Consider the following 27,781-nt stretch of genomic DNA (forward strand, 5'->3'; position numbering starts at 1 on the left):
GGGAGCTGATTATTATAAGGTGAATCAAATCAACTGAAATTCCTTCAGTCCATGTTACTTTTGGCTGGAATAGGTCAGGAAAATTCTTATGAAAGCGTGGGGATAGTTACCTGCAGCTGAGGACGACATCTACTCATCTAGATCCTGTCAGCACCCTCAGCACCCCAACCATCACTCTCCTATCACCTAGATATCAAGGGAGTCTGCTAATTTTGGGAACCAACATCCTTCAGCTTTGGCATAAGGAAACAACAGCAGCAAAGTCCTTCTCAAACTTGTTCATACTCTGCAAAAGCTTGTCTCTGTGTCACATTTTACAGTTAAATGTTCCAGTTGCTGGTAGTGCTTAGAGTAAGCAAAAAGCTGTAAAATAGCTTCCATTTTAACCTTTCACACAGGTTTCCAGAAGATACTTATTTAACTCATCTATAACTTATTTTTAAATGTCTAAGACATTTATTTTCTGGTATAAGCAAAATACATATTAACTCTTTCTAAACAAGCAGATCCAATGCTGAGTGTCAGGGTGACAAAATGGCAAATGAAATTCTATGCTGCCAACTGCAACACAGGCAATACCTGACACAAATGACTGCCTCAGTGAGCCACTCCTCAGGAACGTCTCTGCAGACAGATTTAAGAAAACGTCAGCCTGCTCCATCAGGGTCAGAAAGCCTGCATGGTGGGATGACTCAGAAAGAAAGAGAGAAGAGGAGAACTGGACAAGGCACAAAGAAGCATGAATCAAAAGTGGTAAGAGCTTCTAGGCTAAGCTAAACCCACCCTGAAGCTGGAACAGAGAAAGGCGGATGGAGGGTGGCACGGGAAGGCTTAACAATGGCTGGTTGTAATGCCAGGACGATGGGTGCCCAGTGAAACCGCCAGGCGAGAAGTTCAGTACAAAAGCAGTACTTTTTCCCTGTGGTGGGTAATTAAGCTGTGCCACAGGATGCCACAGAGCCAAACACATAGATAATTTTAAGCGAGATTAAGCAAATGTCCATCCTTTGAGGCCATTTTTGGACACATCATATCCGGACACAGCCATCAAGGATCTTAAACACACCTGGGAAGGCACACAAGGGAAAGAGCCAGGCCATGCTTGTGTCTATTCCTGAGCAGTTATCCCAAGTCACAGGTAAAAGTGTTACTGGCTGGCCCTGCAGAGCTGGTCTTGGCATATTAGGGTAGCAAAAAACACAAAAGAAAGGAACTGTTGACTATCCATATTACCCACAAATACTTCTTTAAAACGGTGAGCCCTGAAAATGTTAACTTGACGGGGACAGATAGGTTCCCTCAAGTACAGCAACAGTCTTGTTTTGTTTTCATTCTTGAATGAATGAACAACATTCAGGTGGAAAAATAGCAATTGCCAACACAGTAATTACAAGGACATTAGGATGTCTTCTGGGGTAGGGCTGTCCTCCTCCCAGCTGGGACTCCTCAGGCAGAGGTAAGTGCAGCACTTCCACACAGCTTCGCCCTAACAGATCCCGCACACTTTATCCTACCCACACAACACTCTCCAGGCATGTGGAGGAAGGTCAGTCCACACACCTGGAGCAGCCATTTGTCCCTACCACATGGATGTCCAACTCCTGGCCATTTCTGCCCCCTGCTTCTCCCCCTCCCCTCCCAAAAAAAGGGGGAGGATGAAAGTGTACCCAGGGCAATCTGTCTGTTCAGATATTGCCTGGGAGGCTTTCAGAGAGAGAGTCCCTGAGCACAGGCTGCAGGAGTGAGTATGTGCTGCACCCTCACTCAAAACGTTCAGAAAGGCCTTTGCAATTAAGAGCTCCAAGGCCCTCAAAAACTTCTTAAGCACTCAAAGCCAGAGAACTTAAGTCATTCCAAAGCTCTAAATCAGCTTAAATAGCTTAAACTCATCTAAAGCCTTAAAGTGTTTTAAGCATTTTAAACCCATCTAAAGCCTTAAAGTGGCTTAAGGAGCTTGAAATACTCTAAGGCTTAAAAGTGGTTTAAGTATCTTTAACTTTCATCTAAGTCACTCCTCGTAGCTCTCCCAGTTGTGTGGCACCCATCGCTCCAGATAAGGTGGGATCTCGGCACCACAGTCCCACTTACCACAAACAGCCCAGATCTCTGACAGAATCACTCTCTTTACTCTCCTTCCCAGCTCTCCTGGGGAGTGCCGAGCCCCCAGCTCTGGCTGCAGTGGCTGGAGGTGGGTGCACGTAACTACTCAGGAGGTTGTGACAGGGTTTGCTGGGCTGGTGCTGTAATAGCACCTGGACATCAGCCACACGCTCTTCTCCTACGTTCTTTGGTTTCAAAGCCTGGAAAGGAGTGAGGTCTGGGGTTGAACTCTCAGGTTTGAACAAGACTTTGACCTAGGGCTCACACATCTACAAAGTTTCTAGTTTCTGGTTCCAGTTTGGCTGTAGATGAAAACCACGTCAGTGACTGACTCCCCTCTTTCACCTCACCCAAAGTTTTGAAGCCTACATTTACTGCAGAATATGAAGCATACCTGGTCAACACAATATTTATGTTTTTCTGATGCCCTGATTTTAAGTGTACAACTTGCAAATAGAAATAGCCCAGGATGTTTCTGTTTCTCACGTTTAAGAGTGATGTTGCATCTTTTTTACTACCCTTTCTCTCAGACACCCAAGTAGAAACTATTTTCTTCAGAAAATTTTATTTAATGTTACATTAACATATTTTTCTGTCAGTGATGCTACAAACTTACCCCATTCTTCTCTTGCTGCTCCCTGCAGGATTACCCTTCCTCTGTGCACTCCCACCAGCACATGCCCTTGGGACATTCCCCGACTTTTTCCCCTCTCTGCAGGACAGCTCCTGATTTCACTGCCTCTCCTCTGACTTAATTTTGAGATTTTTCCTTTCTACCTCCTTTTTTTGCTTCCTCTTTCAAAACTATTTCTTTGGACAAGTGAGCGATATACTGTACAGATCCCCCAGGACAACATATGCCAAACAGTTCAGCTGCAGCTCATCCAAGACAGGGATTTATTGAGGATAAATGTTGCATCCTGGCTCTTTGCAGAAGAAAAGGAAAGGGAACCATGCAGTTCCCAGAACTCTCCGCCCGCTGGTGACTGTCGCTATTCCCTTCTCCCAAAAGATACAGCAAGTTACAGAATCAGTTATAGCTTGAAGGCAAATTAATCTGAATTTGTTTTACAAATAAGGTTAAAGAAAACATTTTAAAGCAGATACAAACCATGTCGCTAGCAAACCATTCTGAATCATCAAAAGGTCAGCATCTCTTTGGGCTCACAGCAGGCAGTACGCCAGAAACACGGCACACGGCTTTGCTTTTCATGTGTGTGCATGATTTGATTTTAATGGAACACACTGCAAAGGACATGTTGAAATGATTTTTATTGCTTCTATCTCCTATGAAAACATCTCTGTTGGATTAACAGTACTGTGCCAAAGTGCACACAACACTGGTAGGTGCTGACAGACATGCTGAGCCAACAGAGATTGTTTAGCCATTTCCATGACCTGGCTCTCAAACATGGTCTCCCTGCTTCAAAAGAACCATGCACATTTTAGTACCTGTTTCCTTTCTTCCCCTTCACCTGAGAGAGGAAGTCCACAGGTTTCTGGTGACCCAAAACTTATGATTTCCACCTCCCTGCACCTTTCTGGTGATCTCTCTCCCAACACACACACACTGTTTTAGATCCTTTCTCCACCGAACTAAGAATTGCTGTCTATCCTTTCCTTTGAAAATGGGGCAGAGGAAAATCTGACTATCAGACAGAGAGAAAGAAAAGAACAAAAAACCTTCATAACATCTCACTGTCAGGCAAAAGGGGCTGCCTAGCCTTTGTTTTTGGTTAGTATCTGTAAATATAAAAATGAGTCATTTCTTTTGTAGTCCCTGCAGAAGGTTCTTTAAGCTAAGTACACTCAAAACCCCCAGCAAAAACAACATCCCCGCCCCAGCCTTTTCATATTGCAAGTGTCCTGTGCTAGTTAAAGGAGATCGATTCAAGAAGCAGCAGATCCCTGGGATCTTCTGAGACCCTGAACTATTATGCTTTTGAATATATACCCATTTTGTTAATTTGTCGTAAGTCCACATTATCTGGATGAAGAGACCCAATGGCCTAAGCAAAGCTAAAGCCTCAAACCAGAAGCACGTTCTGTTTCCAAGACCACCTTGCAGACAAGCTCTCTAACTGCAGGAGGCTGAAGCACCTGCCGCTGCTCCCGCAGAACGTGGCTTCTTTAGTCCAAACAGGAAAAGATCCTCATATCTCCTGTTCCCCACAGGTTCTCATTTTAGTCACCTTGACTCCCTGCACAACCCTGCCAGAGAGGCCACTGTATGACAAAGTGGTTTTGCAAAAGCAGCTGGGTGCAGAGCATGTTCTGGTAAACCAGGCAGCCATGGCATACTGCTGTCACTGGCTCTCCTTTCCTGGTGTCTAGTGCAAACCTTCTCACTACATAATTAGCGCTTAGTATAACAAGTCCTGACTCCTGGGTGCTACAGGTATGAATTGGGATACTAAAAATACTAAGTCATGACTCCTTAGCAGCCTGTCTTTTCTTAATCTCCTGCCGGAACTATTTTATTTGGCGAGGTGAGTAAAGCTGTGTTAGGCTGCTGCTGAGAGGTCCTAGTGTCCCTCTTCAGATTCACATGGGATGCCTATATACAGCCTTTGTATTTACATACAAAGTTTGCCGCAACCCTGCAGACACTCAACATGCCAAGACTGGACAAGATTGTAATTCAAAGCAACCACAAGCAGTCAAACCCAGCCCAGCTCCACTATGCTGTTCTGAGCCACGTTACCACAAAGGCTACAGGCACCAGGCCTATAAATAACACTCACGTACTGCCCCTGCACAGCAGCCACTACAGACCAGCATAGCTTAGAAGAAGACGATACACTAATTCTGTTCTTCTATCAGTATCCTAAATGGATGCAAGATTGAACAAGCACAAGATTCTTAAGTGTGGATGCTACGGTGGTTTGCTCCATGCCCTGTGTCTCCTCTGCTTTGCCCAGCAGCCTGCTCCGGATAGGAGCTGCTGCAGGATGGAAATGGGGGTGGGGGAGTGGGTGAAGGCAGCCCCTGTTCCCCCAGCTGGTGGAGGCCGGGCTTGCTCTGCCACCAAGGGACAGCAGAGATTCAGGTGCCCAATGTGAAATCGGTGCTCTCTGGAGGAAAAAGCACGCTGGGGTTGCACTAGGGTCTCCCTGACAGGGGAAGAGGAAGACATGGGACCTCGATGCTGCAGCAGGACGTGCGGGACTGGAGCCCTGCACCAGGTCCAGAGGGGCCAGATCAGCTGCAAGGGAGAGCAAACTCCCAAATCTCCCTCTCCACGGTTCTTCAACCTGGCTGACTCCTCTGCTGAAAGGTTCAACAACATCCTCTTGGTACTTAGGAGGACACTTTTCTTTCAGTGTTACCAGCAGAGCGGAGCAATCACTCTTATCAGTTACAAATGCAGAAGTCTTGCACACATGCAACAGGACAGAGACCACCACTGTGGGCCTGTGTAATACTAAAATGAGAACCTGTGGAGAACAGGAGATACGTGGATCTTTTCCTATGTGGACTAAACTGTAGGTCCATGCTACTGCTTCGAGCCCCGTTTCCAGCACTGCCCGATGCAGGCACAGAGGGGATGGGCTGTATGTGACAACCACAGTCATGCCTGGAGTAACTCCAGCAAAAGAAGAAAGATTCAAAGGAGACTTGATTTTATTCCAGAGTTTCCAGCACATTCTGTATTTAACAAGCCCAGTGACATGGCATAAATCGCAAGTTCCTCCCTCTTTTTTTTAACCTGTATGATGGGACTTTCATAGATATTTTTTTTTTCTTTAAATCAAAACACTGGAAGCATTAATTAAAAGTAATTGTTGATGCTATCATCCTAAATGCTTACTGTGTTTCTTATCTGGCCAGCTCATGCCTTAGATTCCAAGAATAAATCACAAAGACAGCAGATACCACATATCACCACAAAAAATGAGTTTAGCCTGGGAGAACAAATTAAGAAAAGATACAATCTAAAGCCCAGATCTCCCTCTGGAAATGATGTCTTGGTCTCACCCCTGTTCATAGATGCTCTTTGCCTTGCGAGGCTCATAGTAAAGCAGTAGCAGAGCAAAGCTCTTGCCTGTTAAACGTTCTGGTGAACTTGCCCCACAGCAGGGGCAACACAAACTACCTGTGCAGGGCTAGAAGCAGCAGTACCCTGCCCCATCCCTGCACACTGCTTTGCCACACAGCTGGAGTACACCAGCACCACAGTGGCAGCACAGGGGAAAGAGTAGAAGCACAGCTCTTACTCTGCACCCTGGGGAAGAGGAGGGGTCCAGCAGCCACAGGAGGGCCGGGCTGATGTGACCTGATCCGCAGTGGGAGCAGAGAGCACAGTGGGTACCAGGCACCCCAAGTGCTTTGCAGAGAGGCCTGACAATGTGCCTCACTTCCCTGGCTGTGTTGCTCCCTCCCTGGGGCTACAGCCCAAATGCCAGGGCAGAGCCCAACTGCAGGGAAACAATCACAGCCTTCCTGCAAAGCACCCATCTCTGCTGTCAAATAAGCACGCTGAGAGCAAATTAAAAAAAAGCCAACTTTGTTGACAGAAATGCCAAAGGCTTCTCCTTCCCCACCATCCTTCTGTCACCATCTACAGCTCTTGCACATGATTCAGGGATCCTTCACCAGCTTTACTTTTCCTGGGCTTTAATCGGCCATCGCAGCTTCTTCAGCCAAGATCTGAGGCAGGCTTGAATGAGTCACAACTAATATCAGACTGATTAACGCTTACATGTCAACTGCAGCTTCCAGCTGAACATATACATCTGTAGGTGAAGTTGAGGAAGGAGATAAACACTGGGTTCTCCATAACAAAACTCAACACAGATATTTTAGGATTAGTTAGGTATCAAACACCTAGACAAGCAGTGGAAAGAGAAAGTTAAAATTCCCCTAATATTAAATACTAAGAGGAAAAGTGTTCCCAAGGCTCTTGGCAACCAGTGTTACCTGTGGCAGGCAGTGTTATCTCCAATGAGTACTCTACAATCTTGCAATTTGTCTTCTGACAATTTTTAAATGCAAGAACCATTCTACTATTTTGCTCCCGACTATTCTGGTACCAATAATCTGGTGAAATTGCCATATGCAGGGGTGATGCAAATTGCCCGACAGAAAAGGGATGCAGTTTCACCAGGGGTTGCATTACCTTTTTCTCTAACATCCTTTCTTCCAGGTTATCCCTCACTGCCCTGGATTCCCCATAGCCCTTGAAGGAAATGCTTTATTTCTCTAGCAGCAGGCAGGTCTTCTGCAACTGGGGAAGTCTCAGTATCCTTTGTATCAACAACTGCAGTGCTTCCCAGAGAAGAGAGCTGCTTTGCAGGAAGCAACGTGGCAGCTCTGTACCTCAGAGGCACTAACTGCCCAAACTCATGTTATTCCCAAGACTTACATTTTCTCCTTAGTATCAGCAGCGAGCATTTTGGGGCACTGGATCTGCTGTTAGCAAGACACTCCTCACCTCCCATTATATGCACTGGCTGCTTCTGCACAAGCTTTGATGTGTCAAAGCAGCAAAGGCAAATGGCTCTGGCTCCCACAGGCACAGCTGCTGTGGCTGGGCCGAGCAAAGGAAACTTTTTGGAAATAAAGATGCTGAACCAGGTGTGATGTAGATGTGGTAAAAGTGGGCTAGAGAGAGAAGGGAAGGAGGAGGTTGCAGCATTGTGGGAGCACTTGCCTGCTCACACAGGGCTGTGCCTGCCCCAGCAGCCTGTCATCACCACCTTTGGTATTTGATCCCTTCCAAAGCCAGCAGAATCCTTTAGCAAGCAGTGGGAATAAGCGTCCCCAGACTGACCAAGCAGAAGGTAAACTATTTCATCACCACAAGACCAGCTCCAGCTACTTAATTAATTTTGCAAGACATTAAATAAAAAGAAATTCCTGGAAAACTTCCCTTAAGTACCTTCCTAGGAAGAGTATAAGAGGAAGCTACAGTCTCCAGTTCAGTGACAAAAGCCACCCAAGGAGCATTTCAGTGACATGACACCAAGGCTAAACAAGAGCGTAAGCCACTTTGTGAATCTAGGATCAGTCTTAGCTGCTCAGCTTACCAGCTGCCCTACGTGGCTTCTATACGTCGAGCCAAACATTCAGATTACGAACAGGGTCGACCTGCTGGATAGTCTCCAGAGTTATGTGTGTATGTGCAAGCCCTGGGAATAACTACAGTTCTCATCTACCATCAGGTGTGTTTTGCACTATGTCAAGATACAGAGCAGGTGAGACAGCAGTAACTGGCCGTTCAAACAGCTCGTAGGGGCTGCCATGGTGCTGAGGCCTATTACTGCTCCTACTGCTGCTGAGAGCAAAACACTTCACCCACTAGGTGAGGGGTGAGGGCTTCTGAATGCTCAAGCACTGTCAGAACCTGCTCAAGCCTTGTGCATAATCCTCCCTCACAAGCAGCTGCCAAAAGCTTTCTGTCACCGACACCTGTGACCCCAAAGCCAAAATTTGGTCCCTCATCTGTCATTTGAATACCAAGGTATGCTTTCACATCTTGTCAATTTTGTCACTTGTCCTTTCCAATGATCAATCTTTTTTTCCACCTTACACCGTAAAGTTCTGATTCCAGCTCTAACTAAGGCCACAGGTAAAGTTTAGAGGGGAGAGAAAACAGATTTTTTGGAAAGCCAGTGTTGTGTGCAGAGGCTTGGAGATTTTTTTTGAAATGGTAGCTTCAGAAAACAACATATACTGGGTAGTTCCAGTGGCTGTTTATCACAATGTCTAGCTAATAGAGTTAATAGCCTAGTCTGAGATTTTTAATAATTCAAACCTCTTCACCTATATAAGAGATTCGCAGAGAAATGCGGAGAGCTGCCCCACACCCAGCAGGAGACTCTCCACTCCCAGGGACAAGGCTGTCCCATGCCTCAGATGTACAGAAAGGAGCTCAGCAAGTACAAATTTCATTGCTTTGTGTGCTAAAGTGACGTGGTTTTGTACAACACTAATGTATTACACACGATCACATAAATAGCTGGTACAGAGTACATCATTCATGATGACAGAGACAACATCAGCATCCAGCCTTTCTCAACATCAGCTCAGACTCCAGGAGCCATAAACATTCAGGTCTGAGAGGGCTGAAGTAACTTCAATCATTAGTGCCAGCAAACACACTGCCCTCATGGAAGTGGTATGTAAATTGCAGATTACCTAACACACAAAATGAAGGATCTTGCTGAATTTCAAGGGCTTGGATATTTTGTACAGTCTCCGGCACAAATGCAAGCAGTGTCATTAAGAACAGTGCACTGTGGCTTCCTTTCCAGTTTATCTTCCACCAGGATTCGGTCTTCTTCAGTGCCATCAAGTAGAGGGTTGCTCCATTGAGGTGCCAGTGCCCAAGTCTGGAAGTGCTGTGACGCACAGGGCTGCCGATAAAATTGAGGTGAACAGGCCTGGAGCGAGCACGCTGCTTTGCTGCCCTTCCCTCCTAATGGGTCTACAAGAGTGCTCCTTGAGTTGCTTCCCTGCTGTGCACGGCTACTACTGGCCACTGAGAGCCAAGTGGCCTGCGAGCAGTGTCCTGTGCTGTTCTGCCAGCCATTTTAATACCCATAGCAAATAAGCACTGAGATATAATAAAGGAAACGGGATAAAAGCCAACAAAACACTCCTTCCACACTGCTGCAGCATTTATTTAGCCCGAATTCCTGATGCACTATCGATCAACCACTTTGGCTAATTGGGCATTACTCACGCCACCGCACAGCACAACGTTCCCAGTGGCAGAGCAATGGAGGCATTACGGCGTTCCGCTTTTTACAGCAGGTGTTTACATGTAGTAGGTCCTTGTGCAAGGGCTTGATATAGGATGACTGTCCCTCTGCAAACAAAGCAGCAGCACTTTGGGCTTCTCCAGGGCTGAGAAGTGCTACGTATAGGCACAGTATTGTCATTGTTAGGAATTGAGGCTGATTAGTGCCACGGGGAGCGGTTACGATTAAACAGGTTGGCTCCCTTACCTCTTTCCCTTTCTCTGGTTTAACGGTGATCCAAACCACAAGGCACAGGTGATGACAGGAGGAGAGTGAGGGGAGCAGGGTGGGGAAGGAGGTGATGATTAAAAAACAAAGGAGGGATACTCTGAGACACACAGTTACCGTAACAGCAGACAAGCAGACCAGAGGCAGACAACAACAAGCTGACCTGCTGATTTGTCGCCCAGTCCTGGAAACCCCCATGCACCACACACCACTACCAGCAGTCCTCCTTCAGTGAAATGCCAAAAGAAACATCAGTACCACGTTGACGATGATGAGGAAGAGCAGGATGACAAAGACCACTACCCGCTGAGTCTCCGGGTTCATGTTGCAGCGGAGGAAAGTGTGAAGTGCACTCCATTTGTGCCTGCTTCGGTCAGGGACCTTTGCCATGGCTTCAGCCCCCAGAAAAAAAAAAGAAAAAAAATTTAAAAGCAGCAGGCTTCTTAAGTGACCGCTGTACAGCCCACAGCGGGGGCACGGAGGGGGGCAGAGGGCCGTGAACAAAAGCTGTTTTGCAGCTCTCAGAAGCAGAAGTCTAAATGGCTCGACACAGCCATTGCTGGTCCTGCACAGCACGTGTGCCAAAACGCCCCCTTCCCCACCCCCTTATCTCAGGGGATGCTCATCAGCACATCCGCGGGTTTCCACATCTTCTTTGCCAAAGGAACCGTCGCCATCGCTTTAGCAGAAGGAAGACATTGAATCCGTTCTTGCAGAAAGCCCAAGCCGGAGCACTGCAATCCGGGCTGTGATATTGGCTTTCCAGAGAGCGGCTCAGCTATTTGCTGGGCGCCGTCTCCAGGATACATGCAGGCCTTAGCAACGCAGCCAGCCCAGCCCGATGTGGGGTGTGCAGGGGAGGCTTTTAAGGAGGGTCAGGAGTGGATTAGGCGGCTGCTTTTTTAAATCCTTCCACCCGCACTAAGAGTGTGCCAGCAATAGAGACAAGTCCTGCCAGCAGGCAAATCCTGCTGCTCCGGATGGGGCTGGGGGAAGCTGGCCGTGTGGCAATGCAAGGGCACGGCGAGGGCACGATGGCTTCCCACATGCCCGAGTGTGCAACAAGCTGCTGGGTGTCTGCGAGGAGGATGGGGAGATGCAGCCTTGGGCTGGGGGTCTGGGAGAAGCAGCTCCCATCCGAGCCTGCTGTCCACTTCCAAGCAGGGTCCTGGAGCCAGAGTGCCCAAAGGACTTGGCTACCTCTGCCAATGCCTCTGCAGGACCGAGGTACGCCAAAACCGAATCTCCGCAACCAGAAAACCTCTGGTCAGCTCTGCAGAGCCCTAAACGTGCTTTTAGGAACTTAACATTTTGCTGCTGGACTGTGAAATTCACCGAGCACCCAGCTTCCCCGGGGTATGCTCACAGCTGCTGCAGCCTGAGCATAGCTCCCAGCAGTGTCTGACCAGGACCAGGATGAAAGGGCAGCACTCCTCCTTGGAAAGGCCAGGGATGGTTCTTGGAGAGCACCCATCACAGACAGTCTCTTTGACTACAGGTGCAGCCTTTTTCTCTCCTCTAGCCAGCAAAGTGGAGCCCACCTTTTGCTCAACAGCCGGCAGTAACAGCACTGCTCAGGAAAGGAAGAAGAGGACATCATGAATGATCATTCATGCCCTTCACTGACAGGAGGCAATTCCACACCTTCCAGTTCTCATGTGCTCCCCCTATACACACCTTCTCACGAAACAGAAATATGAATCCAGCCCCTGGAGCTAGGGCTGGATGACACAGTCGCTAGTGCGTGGAGCTGGGCGCAACAAGGATGACTGCACTTCACCTGAGAGCTTCAAACATGGAAAAAAAAAAATATCTCCAATGTGAATGTGTGTGTGTGTATATACACACACACACACACACACTCTCCTAGGAGCAGGAACCAGAAGTCATGGCTCCCTCCCCTTAAACATACTAACTGCTAAACACCTACGGTAGCAACCATCTCTGGGAAGGGCAATGATGGAGCAACCACATGATGCAGGTGTGAACAGAACACACTCAGCTGCTCTCACGCTTGAGACAAAGCATAGCAAAATGAAAAAAGCTGTCTTTTTTCAGGTGTTAGCACATCAATGCCCATAACGTTTCTTGAAGATCTGTACAGCTCTATATATATCCTGGAACACAGCAGGTGAGAGATTTAAAAGGGAAAAGGTTTAAGAGTTATGGTCTGGCTGGGTACTTTTATTTCATTTTGTGTTTTCCCAAATTGTGCCAACCTCTGCAGGGGTTATATAGAAAGCACTAAGCAGTCAAACAACTTCCACTGTCTCCTTATGTTTCTGTAATGTTTTTTAGATGTTATAAAATGAAGTCAATAATTATTTCAGTTTGCTGGTTTCTGAACTTAAAGACCTTGTAAATCTCCTTGCGTCTAGCCTAAGTGTAGAACAAAGGGAATAATGCATAGGACAAGGGCTTGTTCTCTCAGTGCAGCTTCAAGACCTGATAAGCAGAACTTCCCACATGAAGCAAACTACTGGGATCCGCAGGCTGCCCAAGCTCCCACATGTTTTCGGGGCTTTGGCCTGCATTCGCTTAATGGCTTTGAAAAACTAATTCTCCCCGCCATATGCACCAGAGTGTAATACTTAGATCCCTAAGCTTGCAGACTTCAATTTAACAAAACTTCTTCAAGTCCACAGTTGACTCACACGATTGCGTTATTCAGTTTCTGAGGATTTTGCAAATCTTGTCTGGTTTTGAAGTCTTTTCATGAATTGATTGAGTATGGGCATAAGCCACCAAACAGTATTAGGGAGGGGTGTGGACCTTCAGGAGAAGGTAATCATGGTGAAGAAGAAGCACGATCACACATACTCCTTTGAAACCTCCACAGCAACTACCATCTTCTCTAGTCACTATTACACTGAAAAGAAACAGGTAAACTCCAGTGACCCACACCAGGACACACACTGGTAAAGTCATGCTGGCAGAGGAATACTGTTGGTGCCACAGGATACCGGGCAATTTCTAAAATCCACGATGACGTAATTCTCCCATAACCTCCTGAAATCTTTGCCACTCATGAACATGCTCAAGCATTCGAAGTTGAAGCACAGAAAGTTTGAATAAATATCTATAAAGACATCTTAAAGGTGAGATCACCTTGCAGAAGCAGCTGAGGGGAAACTGATACCAAGATGAAGATGCAGAAAAAGCAGCTGCAAAATTGCAGGGAGGGTGCATTTTCACCTGCGTTGGAGCTGTCTCTAAGAAACATCTTAAACCACAGCTACGTCCCTTTGCTTTTCTGATGTACAGACCTAAGTACCCTCCTGCACTACATTGCCTGGGCACATATAACATATTTACCTTGCATACATCTTGGAGCATTACACAATTAATGTTAAGTTGCAGCCACCCCTCTGACCCCACGGTAAGTAAGTGAGAACGAGTAGGAACTGGTCTCGAACAAGGACAAAAACTGCAGAGTTACTCTAGCTGTGACCTGGTTTTTGTTTTCACCCCCAGGCAGTGAATCCCCTCACAGATTCTGTGCATGGGGCAGTTACTTCCATGGTAACTCAAAGTGCTGGGGGCGGGGGGGAGGGGGAGGCTCCCACTACTGCTGCACACGGCTAAACACCATGTGGCGTTTTTCTAAGACAGAAATGAAACCTCATTCTTATTTCTCACTGATCAGACATGCTTCTGTGGTAGGTGGCAAGAGATGAAACAGCTGAAGGTTTTACCCTGTGGCTTGTAGTAGGGCGAGACTTTGTATAACTATCAGTGAGGAAGCATATTTCAAGTAAGTGTTGCACGATATTTGTAGGAATCTGATTTGCAATTGTAATAATTTACTTGCAATCATTTCTCTAAGAGCCATCCTCAGCCAGGACTGCACCCAGGGTATAACACTGTCACTCAGATAGTGCAAGTGGCGAGTGCAGCGCAGCCTCGCAGGCCTGATCACACACGGAGTCGTGCTGCAGTCAGTGACCACGCCTTCAGAGAGTACATTATTCAAGAATCCCCAGTCTAATATTAGATAAAGCAAACAATACTAATTATTGTCCAGCCCTTGTCACCTTGCTTATACATGCAATGGGGCCTAAGCTTTGGAGGGCTGTTTTAGGTGCCAGCTTTTAGAGGCCAGGAGCGCACAGACAAACCCACTTTCTGCCAAGTGAAAAAAGCCGTTTCAATATTGTAGCAGCTGAACTGGGAGCCGAAAGGCACATGCACATCAACGTGAAAAATCAACAACTGCAATAAGCAGCACGGGTGCTTCAGTAGAACAGGCAAAGAACTACCTAGGGAGACAAGCAGTGACGTTATATCCAGTGCACTGGGACAGCAAAGTGCACGTGCCCCAGAGCAAGGTCGGGGGGGGGGGCAGCCCTACAGAGGGGACCAGCCCCACAGAGGGGACCAGCCTCACCAGCAGCACCTTTCCCTTCTCTCACAAAAGAGCAGGCTTGGAAAGCAAGGCTCCGAGCAGTAAGCTAGATAGCATGCTAATGCACATTTCCAGGACTTCCTACACTTGTCTTAGCACAAACAGGCACGTGCTTGCTACAAGGCACACAAGACAATTCAACTCCTCTTAAAGCCAAGGATGCACTGGTATTGTAGTACAAATAAACTGTGCTCTCAAAATCACGAGACAAAAGAAAGGAACACCCCCACTGGGTCATTTATCAACACCTTCTCTCCAACAAGGTAAAAAATGTGTCAAAGCATTAACAAGTAAGAAAGACAGAAGAAGTGCTAGGATTGAGCCTGGATTAGGCCCATCTGATACACAGACACATACTTTTTGACCCAGCTGCACTACCTGGCTCCCTGCTCCAGGCACAGAGCTTGGAGAGAGCAGCCAGGCAGCTCCATGGGGTGTTTGCCTGCTCTGTTCAGCAGAGCTTTGCATATCATGCAAACACAACACCGAGCATGCAAATACTGACTACTTTACAAGTTTTCCTAAGATGTTCCTAAATAGGGTATCTCCTGAGGTAGCATTACTCTCTCTTTTTAGACCAGTGAAGACACAGACACAGACTTCCCTATCCATCCAGTTGGCATCACTGCCTGTTTGGATGCTGTGTATACAGAACTACAGAAAAGAACATGTTCAGTACCCGAGGAAATCAACAATTCAACAGCCAAAGTAACAAATTTCACCTAGATCCATATGACCAGGTTTTTTCCCCCCCTTTAAGCTTCCTTTGAAATAAAAATCACCAAATTATTACTGCCCTTTTTGTAACACAGAGCTGTTGAAGAGCTTCTTGGAGAAGAAGCTCATATTTATTTATTTAATTGGGTGATACTTCCACCTCATAACACTGGGGTAATCAAACTATTTCAGATGCATCTTTCCAAAAACAATCCAGGTTCTGAGTTGGTGTTCAATAGACAAATTTCTACTCAGTTCAGCAACTGAAAGCAAGGGCTGAGAATGAAATTGGGAGGGGCAAGCACTGCTACCTGCAATCAATCCATCGAAAACTAAGTTTCCTTAATGCCAAATAACCTATCACATATTGTCCAGAATCCAAACAAAGCAAGTACCAAACCCTGTTAGGCACTGAATTAACCCTCAGTAACAACTGTAGCCAACATCTCCCAAAAGCACGTCATTCACTACTGAGCCACGGACAGAAAACATCAGAACAAGTACAGCTTCTTAAACTGCAACTGATCGTATATTTCTAAAATGGAAAACGACCTGTCAAAGGCCCACGGTTTGTTCTGAATTTTACAGTATTTTACACTGTAATGTAATGTAATGAATTTTACACTGTGATACTAGAGCACAGTTACCCCCACTGCATGTTTCCTTAGCTAGCACTGCATGGTTTAAGCCCACACAGCTTTTACAGCTAGTACTTCCCTGGCCAGTGTAATCATGCAATACTGCCAAAACGTTACAAGTTGTTCTCTTCCTTGACTACTAAGATTTACGAGATAATCATCAATGGGAAGAAAATTGGCATGACAGTTTCTTTGTGTGGTGCACAGATTAAGGCATGGCCACACTGGTACGCTACAAGAAAAACAGCCATTTAGATGGACCACCCCTGACAACAATTAAAAAAAAAAAAAGACAATCTGCTTAGCAACCAGTCTTTTGCTTTCACACTCTACTAAAGCTAGAAAATCTTTCAAGTCCTCCTAAAGCAAGTTTTATTTTCAAGAACAGTAACTATTAACATGTTGGAAGCAGCTGGGGATTATTGCCATGGCCTAGAGCTCCCGTGTCAGAAGAACCGCGTTGCTGCTGTGAGCCATGTACCAACACAACACATCCCACGCGCTTGTGTGAGCTGAGGCAACGGAGCTTCCAGCATCGTACACAGAAGATGACACGTTTCCAGGGTGGGTTTGACTAGTGCTGGGCATGCATTTGGTTTGACTGAAGGTACAAAAATTCTCTCTCAATACTGGATGACAGATAGCAGGCAAGGGATACAGACAGGAATGGTCTGGGAAAAAAAACAAAGCATGTTATGATAGATGTTGTGGAGCAAGGAACAAGTAGAGAGAAGCAAAGACAGGCTCACATGGTCCACGCAGCAGCCTAGGAAAACGGATCTTGTCAATACAAGATTGGACACAGGCAGAACAAAGGCTGCTGTATTAATGGTGCTCTGAAATAAAGATAGGCTGAATGGTATATATGGCAAGACAGAGGGATAGGAAAGGAAATGCCACATCTTGGAGACCTGGCAAGATTAACAGCTTCAATGCAATAGCTAGAAAGGGGTCAAAACAGAAGATGACACTCTTATTACAGAGCTGAGGAACAGACAGGATGGCAATGACATCCTTAGTGAATGAGGGAGGAGGTGTTCAGGAGGTCCTAGAAATTATTTTAATGTGGTTTTTTTAGCTATCCTGTTTTTGAACTGAAAATTTGACAGCCATGGATAACACAGAAAGACAAGGAATGGTCTTCATTCGGGCATTATGCGGGCCGGAACAGAGAAATAAGGGAGAAACAGAGGCAGAGAAATACTCTGAGAAAAGTCAGGGAAAGGAAAGAAGGAGCAGGCGCAAGTAGAGTTGTGGGACCTGAGGCAGCTGAGGTCAGAGAAAGATAAAATGACGCCAGTGAAAACAGGTAAAGTGGGTGAGGAAAAGGGAATGAATAACCATGCAAGGTGAATGACAAGATCTACGTGGTGACTAACAAGGGGTAGAGCAAGATGTATAATGTACAGAGCTGAACCCCCCCACAATCAAAACACTAAAACATAATTCCTGTTAAGAGTCCTTAAGAGAGGTGGCTGTCAGGGCAGGGGGGAACAAGGGCAAGCTTTATCTCTTGGTTATTTCTAGACCATAAGACTCCTTTCGTTCTGACTATACAGGAGTTTTCAAAAAAGCCATGTAGCTTTAGGCTGTCTGGCATAGTCTGTTGAGCCCACACATTATAAAATGTGAGTACAGGGTTCCTTTAGCTGTCATCTTAAACAAAAAATGCCTTTGGTTGCAAAGCAGTGTTATGACACTTCTCTGACTGTTCAGCCTCCTCACCTCTTACAGAATATACCAGTCTTGCACATGTAGAAAACAAGAAAACTGCTCACAAGTAACAGCTTTGTAAAGTTCTTCCAAGCTGGCATGTAATAATGTTAATTTGAGAATCCTCCTTCATTGTCCTCTGATGGAATTAAAGGAGCCATAGGAGGGCTGGGAGAACAACGAGTTCCATGGAGTACAAGCAAGAGAAAGCTATGAGAGGGTAAAAGACATACATAAGCTGTGTATAGTAGGCTTATTTTTTGTCCTATGCAACAGAAAAGCAGGGCAGAAGTTTTACATGGTCAAGTAGCCTTCTGAGGCCACCTTTTCCTGACACCCCTGTTATAGCCAACAGGCAGGAAAAAATGCAGCAGAACACCACACCCTTGAAGAAAGAGTCTTGATGGGCTCTTCTCCAAGAGCCTGCGCCATTGACCAAGAAATCAGTAACAACCTAAGATAAGATACAGGTCAGAAGCAAACTTGGTAAGTGACTGTCAAGGTGATCAGCAAGGCAAGGATGGGAAATTGGTAACCGCAATAGTAAATGAACAAGGTGTCCCCCTGCTTTACTAGCAAAGCATCCATTAGGGACAGAGGAAGGTGAAAAAGCAGGACATTCGGTCCATGTTGGATAGCTCAAGTGGCCTGCTTCCTTTTCACAAAACCCACAGACAGGAAGACTCGCCAGTGGCAAGTCAGTGGAATAGCCAGAAGCAGGAACTTCTCTAAAGATTATAAAGCCAGCTGGAAGTAGGATTGAAACAAATAACCCCCATCACACCTTTCTAGGCCACTGGCCCCAACAACTGCACCTGTCCCTCAACCCAAAACTTCAAGAAGCAAGCTGCACTTTACATTCAACCGCTGTAAAGCAGCACAGCTCTGCTCCTGTCCTCTGAGGCCCTGATTACACTGTGCAACTCCGTGCAGATCTGCCGGACAAGTTTGTGCCACACGGAGGTGTGCCAGGCAGTCCCACGCTGCTAGGGACAAAGGGACAAAGGCTGTTCTGTTTGCCCGCCCATGCAGCGCGCGTGTGCTCCAGCGTGGGAGTAGTGGGGTTAATGCAAGTAACATTTCCTCACTTTGCTGCAAGGAGCAGGCGTAGGACTGACCGGCACCCAACGGCTCTCCCAGGGCATGAGCAAGGGCTGGCCCCATGCGCCCCGGAGGGAGGGGGAGTCTTTCCATGAGCCTCAGGAAAAGCTGGGTTGGCGCTTCAGCAACTTGGTTGTTCTTGCTGTTCTTTCTTTCCGCTACAGCTCCCGCAGTTTTGCTGCTTTTATCAGAGTGGCGATATAAAACTGCAAGGAATACACCAAGGCCTTCGCTGCGTTAAAGCGTGGCTGAACTTGCTAACCCTGCCGCCAGTTTTCTGGGTGTAGGACAAGGGGCCCTGGTCACAGCCTAGGGCTGAAGCTGACCGGGAAGATCTTTTGAGGGATTAACAGTGCTCTCTGAAGGGCCAGAAGAGTCAGGATGGATTTTATTTTTCCACCACAAGGTTCAAATGTCTTCTGGGGATTAGGAAAAAAAAAAGAAAACTTTTCAGAGAGGAGCTGCTCTCAATCAGGATTTGGAGAGAGAAGAACGAATCAAAAAAATGTTTTGATATCAAAACCATGCGGAGAGGAACCCAAGGCACAAGTATGGTATAAAACCAGATATGTTCACTCCTCTGTCTCTATGCAAACACTTAAACCTGTAGTAACCTCTGCACTAACCTTTACCCAACATTCCTACTCTTGTCACATTCCTTCTTTATCCCCTTGTCTCAGCAAATCTTTGTACTCCAATACCCACTTTGTTATTGTGCTGTTATCCATCACAGGTGTTTCTCGAACTAACAAACTGGGGCATGTACAACCCCAAAACTACTTTTTAAATCAAGACATATGCAGAGTGAGTTGTAACAGCAAGATTCTGCAAAACACACTTGTCTGCATGCTGTCAGGCTACCATTTCAAGCAGGATTAACTGAAGTTTATGCTATACTTCTAAAGACCAATCTATAGATGGGGTGAAAATATTGCAGTGCTTCTAATGCTCTTCCTCCCACCGAACAGCCGTGGAGAGTTAGGTTCCAAACCAAGGATCCCTGAAAGCCCAGCAAGGAGATCCCAAGGATAGCTAGTGAGATACATCATGGATGGGGGCAAGTTCCTCCTCTGCATCAGACAGAGGGCAGGTTTGAAAGCAAGGCTCCCACTGCACACATGAATGGTGAAATCACTCATCTTCACCTGCTCACGCGTTATCCTTGGCTGTCACTGCACAGGCCTGATGAAGCGTGTCTACTCTGCAGGCACGTCCTGCAGGCAACATTGGCTGAAGGGTGACAGGTGAAAAAGCCTGCGTTGGGTGCACACGCGAGCCCTCAGCAGGCAGGGACCATCAGGAGCACAGAGGGGGACTGCCTGCCTGCCACACTAACTCAGGTGCAGCAAAGCAAGGATTTTAAGATCTCAGTGGCGCCTTGGTAGATGGTCCTCACGTGCTACAAGTGGCCGGCAGGAAGCCAAGGCCTTCTGCAAACCCAACCCTTAGCTCTACAATATACACCACCACTGGTACGGATTAAAAGAGCTCTTTTAACAGGTTGCCAAAGCACTGGAAGTTGGTTGCAACCTTCACCATAAAGAGACAACCACCTCTTGTGATAGCATCAGTAGACAGGCCATGTTTTCTTTAGGTGGTGGGGAGCAGGTGACATTTTTAGGAAGCCACAGATGCACTGGATAAAATACATGCAGACTTCGAAATGGCTTGGCACAAGTAACTTCAGGAGTTAAAATATTGTTGGATCATTTTTTTTTCCAAAGGGAAAACTATTTGTGGGGCCAAGCCTCTCTCTACACCCCAGTAACTGGGAACACATTTAATTCCAGCAAACAACAGATGTTATTGAGTCCCCTAATACTCACAAACTATCATTAACAAGCGTTAACAGAAACTTTTTTACAATTTAACGGCTGGCAGGACTGGTGTAAGAACTCCAAAACCACCATGCTGTCTCCAGTTATTTCCTTTGAGTGGTGTATTTAGGTCTGGTTTACAGCCACAGATGAAAATTTCAGCAGTACTTTCCCCTCTTTAAACATGTTGGTATGTGTGTGGGGACACATCTGTGGTCCAGAAAGAGGTGAGACACAGATGCTACCTCTCTTGTTCTGCTTCTTCAGCTTGGCTCCTGGAAGGAGGAGTTAGGTCCATTCAAGACCAACTCCATAAACTCAATCATTCCCTTATGCACCTGCAGGCCCCCTTCCACTGTAACACCTCAGCATTTTTATTTAGGAGTTAAAACTGTGAAAGACTTCCAATGTGCTGTTCTTGCCCCAAGAACTAAGCTAAGCCTGGGGTTGGGTTTGTTGTTGGGTTTTTTTTTGTTCCTAATGTGTATTAGATTAATAGGGCTATTTAGAAAAAGCATGGGTCTAGCAGAAAAATGATACATTTTTTAGAAATACTCTGTGTGGATTGAACTCCTGCTGGTGGTCTGTTTGTATGCTAGAGACTGTAGCATGGCATAGGAGCTACCTACCTACACTTTGCACGTGTGTGTGTGAACAAGCACTTGGACTGCTAAGAGCTCACTGCATGACTGCAAGTATGCAAGTTTACCCCATTCCTCCCAGCTCTCCAAAAAAACCCAGCATTCACTTGCAAGATAGTCCTTCCTCAGATGAAGATAATCTCCAGCGCTGAGCGAGCTCCGCTGGCTTCCATCACCCTCTCTTCGTCTTCAGCCTGCTGGGGGAGGTTCCCTTGCTCAGGGCATGACCAAATCCTAACGCTGACAAGGGCACAAGAAAGCGCCTTGGAGAAGCAACAGCTGCCCATGGTAGAAAGTAGAAATACGGCTCTGGCAACCCCTGGGACCACTTAGCTCCTGATCCTTATGTTTGATGAGACATAATTGCTATCAAGTATTTGAATATACTGATTTGCTTTAAATCCATTGAAAAAGCCCTCTGAAATAACCTTAGAAGTTTGCAGACCTGAGAACTGTGAAAACTAAATCCATCAGGCAGTAAAAGAAGTTACAGTTCTGACTCCATACTCTGTTCGCACCGGATTCCTATACAAAATCATGCAAGCACTTGGGACCAAAAACGAGGATTCAGTAAAGATTTATGTCCATTGGGGAACATTATTTCTTGTCCTTGACAGCACTGAGCTTTATACAGTATTCTGCAAATAAATCACAATTGCTGCTTCTGGACCACAGTTGTCAACCTTGGTTGCAGAAATACGTAAGACACAAAGGCAGGAATTAAGCCCTCTGGATAAAAAAAAAACGAAAAAAAAAAAACCTAAGGGGAGGTATGGTGGGGGTGTATTTGTTAACTGCTTTCTATTTGCTTTAGTATCAGTTGGGAGAGCAATATACTCACATTAAGATATAAAAGTGGTAATAAATCTCCTTTCCCAGATGACACAGGAACGTTATATATTGCTTCCATATGATCAATAATTCTAGTTCTGTTTTCAGTCTGGGAATCTGTCGTGACCATAGCTTTTTCAACCTATTCCGTACTTTTTTAAAAAAGGGGGATGATAACATTTTATGGCACTATTTTAAATTTTTCTGTCTTTTGAAAATTGTCCTCATGTAATACAAAACAGATTTCCATTAATTGGAACATAGATAATGTGAAAAATGCTATGAAGGATTTTATTCACACTTAACAAAACTAAAATATGTTCTGATCTCATCTGCATTAACATTTTATGAGGTTTGGGTTTTGTGGTTGTTTTTTGGGGTTTTTTTTTGGGGGAGGGGGGGTAGTTGCTTTGTTGCTGTTTAAAAAAACCACACCAACTAAATAAAAAAACACAAACCAGTGTACATATAAAAAACCACAAACCAGTGTGCGTATGCCTCTCTTATTTAAATTTGGCTGTGCTTGGAGGAGCACTGGGTGAGCCTAGAACAACTTCCCAGTGAGTGATCAAAGAGTTTAGCACAATAATCATGCTTTAGAGACTCAAGAGCCTCAGTTGTACCCTGCTCAGCAAGACAAAATGAGGACTGCCACAGTATCTGTCGCTTTTGGTACATGGCAGATGTATCGTTTGTGCCACTTCCTGAGCATTCCTCTGTATGAATTACTTTGTTAAATCAGAAACGTTTATGCTGGAACCAATTAGCTTAATTGCATGTTGTCAACAAGCACTGGTTAGCGCACAAACATCTGTAACATACTACAGGATTGTAACTTTAAAACGTAAGGCAATGGTGTTACATCTTAAGATAAAATCCTGGCCTGTTGAAGCCAACGAGTTGAGCAGTTCCCCAGGAACAAGACTTCGCATACCAAATTCCGAACTTATCAGAGATGTAAGAGATAAGGAAAAAACAGGGAGTCTTGCTGTTATTTTGCAAACATGTAGTGCTTGGCTTTCACAAGCCAGGGACAGCACTGTTCACCTGGGGCTGCATGGGGCTAAATGCCCCACATGTTGAACTGCAACAGTGCTTCTTCTGGCGCAGAGCGCCACGCAGACCCCCCTGCACAGCAGGACAGAACAAACCCTTTGCACGCATCAGGTATTTCCACAGTCAGGCCTACCTAACCCTACTCACACTTGACAAGCAGTATAGCTCTCCTCGTTATCACCACGATCACTCGAGAGCTGGCCAGGCAGGCTTTTTATATACATAATCCCTCATGTCCTCAACTTCAGTCTAACATATAACACGTTTCATGATGCTTGAATCTATGTCTGCCCTATACGTAAGACAGAACCACAATGCATTGGCCATATAGATTTTTCTCTTGCCGCGTTTTACCTAATTATACTGTGGAAGCAAAAAGATACAAGGATAGGGTCTTTATCTGGAACAAACACAAAGTAAACTCCACCAAGTACAATCTAAACACAAAAATCTCTTTTCATGAGCATCAAGAATGTCAAACAGATGCCCCAAGAAAATTGCTTCCCCCGCCTCTTTCTCATCCCAAACCCTTATTATTACTTTTTGATTGATTTTTCTTGGCTATTACACACCCTCATGCTGATCTTCTTAGGTGGGCTCTATACAGCCTTCCCAGCTTTCTTTGATCCCTCTAGTCTTCTTGCCAATAAATTATTCTAGTTCTGTGAAAGGTTTCTTTCTTATTTCATAACCATTTTCTCTTGATCCAAAATCAGCTAAAACTCAGTGGTCGGGTGGTTTGTTTTTTAATGCAACACTTTGTCTGCCAAATGCCTTAAAAATATATTTCAACCTTCTCTGTTTATTTGAAAGCTGCTTCTTCCAAGAAGGCTAAGAATAGTGCAGTTACCATAGTTTCCTTATCCATGACCAATAAAAGACAATTTGGAATACAATAAAACAAAGAGAAGACTACTCACAAAACGCTACTAAATGATTGGACATTGCTATCTTCCCCCCCCATCACTCCTAGCACTACTATAGAAAACACTCAAGATGAATCAACACCCAGCTTTTGGTCCAGCAGGGAAGACGAAGACAAGCCTGTCCGTCTGCCAGTTATTTGAGATATTTCAATTCCAACACTTAAGATGTCTGTTCATGCAGAATCCCTCCCTCACAGATTTAGTATTTCACCTCAAGAGATTTTGTATTTTACTGTAGTCTTTTGTTCCAGGAAGTGGTTGTGGCAGGAAAGCACTTTGCTAAGGCTCAGTGAAGCTAAGTGATGGATTAATTACCCGTAGGAACCAGTTGACAAAGTAAATAATGTGCTGCCTGTTCTTACAGCTTTGTTGGCCCCTGAACAGGCAAGCTTCTAGGGAACAAGCCAAAAATAATCTTTTCTCTTCCAGTCAACTGGCCAACAAAACCCCGCATACCCTTCAAAGACTAATCAAATTACACCTGCTTTGGGCACATCCATTTGCTTTCCTGATTAGGAATTTTCCTGATTAGTTAAATGATGGAATTTTACTCTAATAAAATGAACTTGTAAGAAAAAAAGAACAATTGCTCTCAATAATAATGGATGATGAAAGAGAAAGCCCGCAAGATGACTGATGGATATATAGACCCACTAGCAAGTGTAATTTTTTCCCTGACTTCAAAGATTGTAAAGACGCACTTTAAAAAAATAAAATATTTTGCCTTTTCCTTTAAAAAAAAAAAGGAAAGAAAAATCCAGAGGATGTTCTGTTTGATGAGACACTAAGAAGACTTACCAAGGCAAGCACCTGCATGGGAAAGAAGCAAAATCCTCCTCGCACACTCCCAGTGGGAATGACTCCTGTGGTGCCTGGGACACTCACAACACACCAAGTAAATGCAGAAGAATGCAACTCAAGATTTTCTGGTGTTCTACCGGCATTTGCTTACCAGTGACAACAGCCCAAAAGAGCTGAGGTTAAATCAAAAAGCTCTGGCCATAGTTTGACAACCCCCGGACATAACCAGTAGGGGAAGAAAATATAGCAAGTCTCTTCCTTACCCCAGGCACACGGGGCTGTGTAATCAGGGATTCTGGGCTCTAGGAGCAGGAAAACTGCTAGAAGCGCATTTGCTGCTGTTGTTTTTGAAGAAAAGCTGTTATCCTCACTGTGCAGCTTTCTGGAGCTTTTGCAGACCCCAGAAGCACCACTGCTGTATAGATCAAACACACAGGCACAGACCCTCAGTCAACAGTTTCAGTTACGGCTTAGCCACAAGGAAATATACTACATCTTTTATCCTTGCCTTCTCATCTTGTGAAGGTCATGTAAAGGTAACAGTGTAGGGAAGAAAGAAAGAAGGTGTAAGAGTGCAAGAGATCACTCACATGGTGAACATGCTCCACTCTTCTAATGAAAAAGCTTATTAGTTCACCCCAACAAAAAAAGCATTGTGCATGTAACAGGATGCCAGTTCTAACACATTAGACAAAGCCACTGTATTTTTGCAAAAAAAACACCCAACATCTTAAATCCTGTTAATATGTTGCTCATCACATCAGTTAAACTAAGTAGTACAATTTTAAATTGCTGATCTCAAGTTAATCAGTGTCAGCACTATAAAATAAAATAGCTAAAAGTGCTGACTAAAAAGGCATCTCTCACATCCTGAATTTACTGGGGAACAGGAAGAAGCAGTGAAAACCAAGGCTACATTGAGCTTAGAACCCTTCCACCTACCTATGAAGAGGTACGCACACCAGTTGCTTTTGGTGTTTGTTTGGGGTTTTTTTTGTGTGTTTTTTCCCCCTCAGCATTTCCTTTATGCCCTCAGTACACCACATTTCAAGTCTCACACCAGCCCTGACCAGGCTGCTCATTCATAGTTTTAAACTTCCCATCCAAAAACACCTAAGAGGAGAGTTACCTGCTCAGGACCTGTGGCTCTGCATTACCTTACATCATTGTCCTCTGCTGTTAGGGACAGCACCCTGATGGAAGGCCCAGACTCCGTCATTACCCAGTTGTAAGTGGTACCCACAGCAAATTTGAAGCCCCACGCCCTTTACCGTTATCAGTTCAGTTGTTGAGCTCTCTTATGGTTCACAAGATCCTTCCTTATCCTGCCTGTCAGAAACCAGCCAGTGCAATACCTCATTGATGGCAAGCTGCTCTCCACCTCCCCCAGGGTGGCCGTAGCGGTGGTTCGAGCTCCGAAAGTCCTCATAGAGGTCCTCCTCGCTTCCCACGTCATCTGTTAGAGCTGTCTTGTCCAGTGCCCCATCAGCAATCACTGCAACAACAAAAAAAGGACAAATTGCTATAGACCACAAGATCCTTAGCAACACTGCATTGATCATACGAGCCTGGCTGGGGTGAGGGAGGCTATAAAAAAAAGACAAGGAAACTAGATAAGCAATTTCAAGGCACAATTCCAGCCTCGTTCATGCCCGTTTTTCAGAGAATTTTTCTCCATTTGTGTTTTGTTATGATAAATGATTGTGTCGTTTTCTAGACTGGGAAGTACGATTTTAAAATGTTCAACAACTGCTGTATGTTGCAAAGAAAAGATGAAGAATAAGAAAATAGGCTTGGAGAAAAGGGGCAGGGCAAAGACGACACAAACAATGACTTCATTATGACATTGCTGCGCTGATAGGAAACTTAACTAGGGAACAAGCTCATGTCTGCCAGTTCATACCTTGATAACTACCATTTATCAAATCCTATCAGGCCAAGGAAACTCTCAGCCCTTGGGAAAAGCATTCCCCTTCCTTAATGTCCACATGTTTATTTAATTTGAGAACCCTTTTTGTGGCTTAGAAGGGTGTTTGCTACAGAAGTATCCAGTTTTACCACAGGAGGGCCATTCTGCTCATCACAGCCCTGAACAAGCTGCAGCTAACAGAGGATTAGCAGTCTGTAGCTAGAACAAACACTGAAGTCTCAAAGTAAAAGCATAAGCCTGAGAGAATTAAAAATATGGCATTTATACTCCTTACACAGAAGAAAACTGCACTTCATCTGTTTCATAGGCAGGAACCTTTCCCTAAGGTCTCCTCAAGGCATTAGCAAATACCCTTCAGTGGCAGGTTGACCTGTACAGGCTACTTGAGCATAAACTTTCTGTTCTCAAAATCTGTGAAAAATGTCAATGCTTAAAGAAAACATTTGCTGACATATTCATCTGGATTAGCACCTGCTAGGACAACAGTGTCCATGATGAAGAAGGGGGCTTCACAAAGATTTCTGTTGCATGAAATAGCTAACATGACCACAATGCAGAGAACAGCTGATTTAACTAGTAATTTTAGTTTAATGGATGCGACACAGCTGCAGTAGTAGAACTGAACCAAGTGGAAAGAAAGATACTGCTGTCAACACCCCTGGTGACAGTCTGAGCTGTCCAACTTACACGTGATGTCATGCTCAAAATTTTTGCCAAAGAGGTGGAAAAAAAGCCACCTTTGAGCTTGATCTTATACAGCTTGGATAGGAAAAGCACTGGAGTCTGGGGACACTTAAGCCTGTTCTTGAGTCCCCATTTCACTCCATAATGCAAATGCATCTTACAAATGTAACTGTGTCAGCAGGCCAAGAAAAGCACCTAAGGGTTTGTTAGCTTATTATTACCTGAAACCAAAGCTTCCCAGTAACACAAAATAAAGTGCTGTCAGAGGTTACAGCAAGACCTGCAAAGATTGTCCACATCAATATTTTCACGACACAATGTTTTGTTAAGGGCACGTCACCATCACTTGATTACTTCCAATAACATGGCAAGGTATAAATTCAGTGTAGCAGCTATCAGTTCAGTGCAGTAACTTGACATCAAAATGACTGGAATATGAGCTATTTTT

The 27,781-nt window shown here is 45.1% G+C and overlaps 1 protein-coding gene across 6 annotated transcripts in view; it reads right to left on the reverse strand.

Moving 5' to 3' along the window:
* ARHGEF4 (Rho guanine nucleotide exchange factor 4) overlaps positions 1 to 27,781 on the reverse strand; it is a 229,055-nt gene that overhangs the window by 21,077 nt on the left and 180,197 nt on the right. For 5 of the 6 annotated variants that reach the window (XM_037406133.1, XM_037406135.1, XM_037406134.1 and 2 more), the window contains one exon: positions 26,075 to 26,214. In XM_037406133.1, the coding sequence (XP_037262030.1) occupies positions 26,075 to 26,214 (140 nt within the window). Of the gene's footprint in view, positions 1 to 10,236; positions 10,908 to 26,074; positions 26,215 to 27,781 lie in introns of those variants that run through there. The other variant, XM_037406137.1, reaches the window with a different exon arrangement.

This window comes from Falco rusticolus, chromosome 13 (assembly GCF_015220075.1).
Source record: "Falco rusticolus isolate bFalRus1 chromosome 13, bFalRus1.pri, whole genome shotgun sequence".
In the NCBI taxonomy this organism is placed as follows: domain Eukaryota; kingdom Metazoa; phylum Chordata; class Aves; order Falconiformes; family Falconidae; genus Falco; species Falco rusticolus.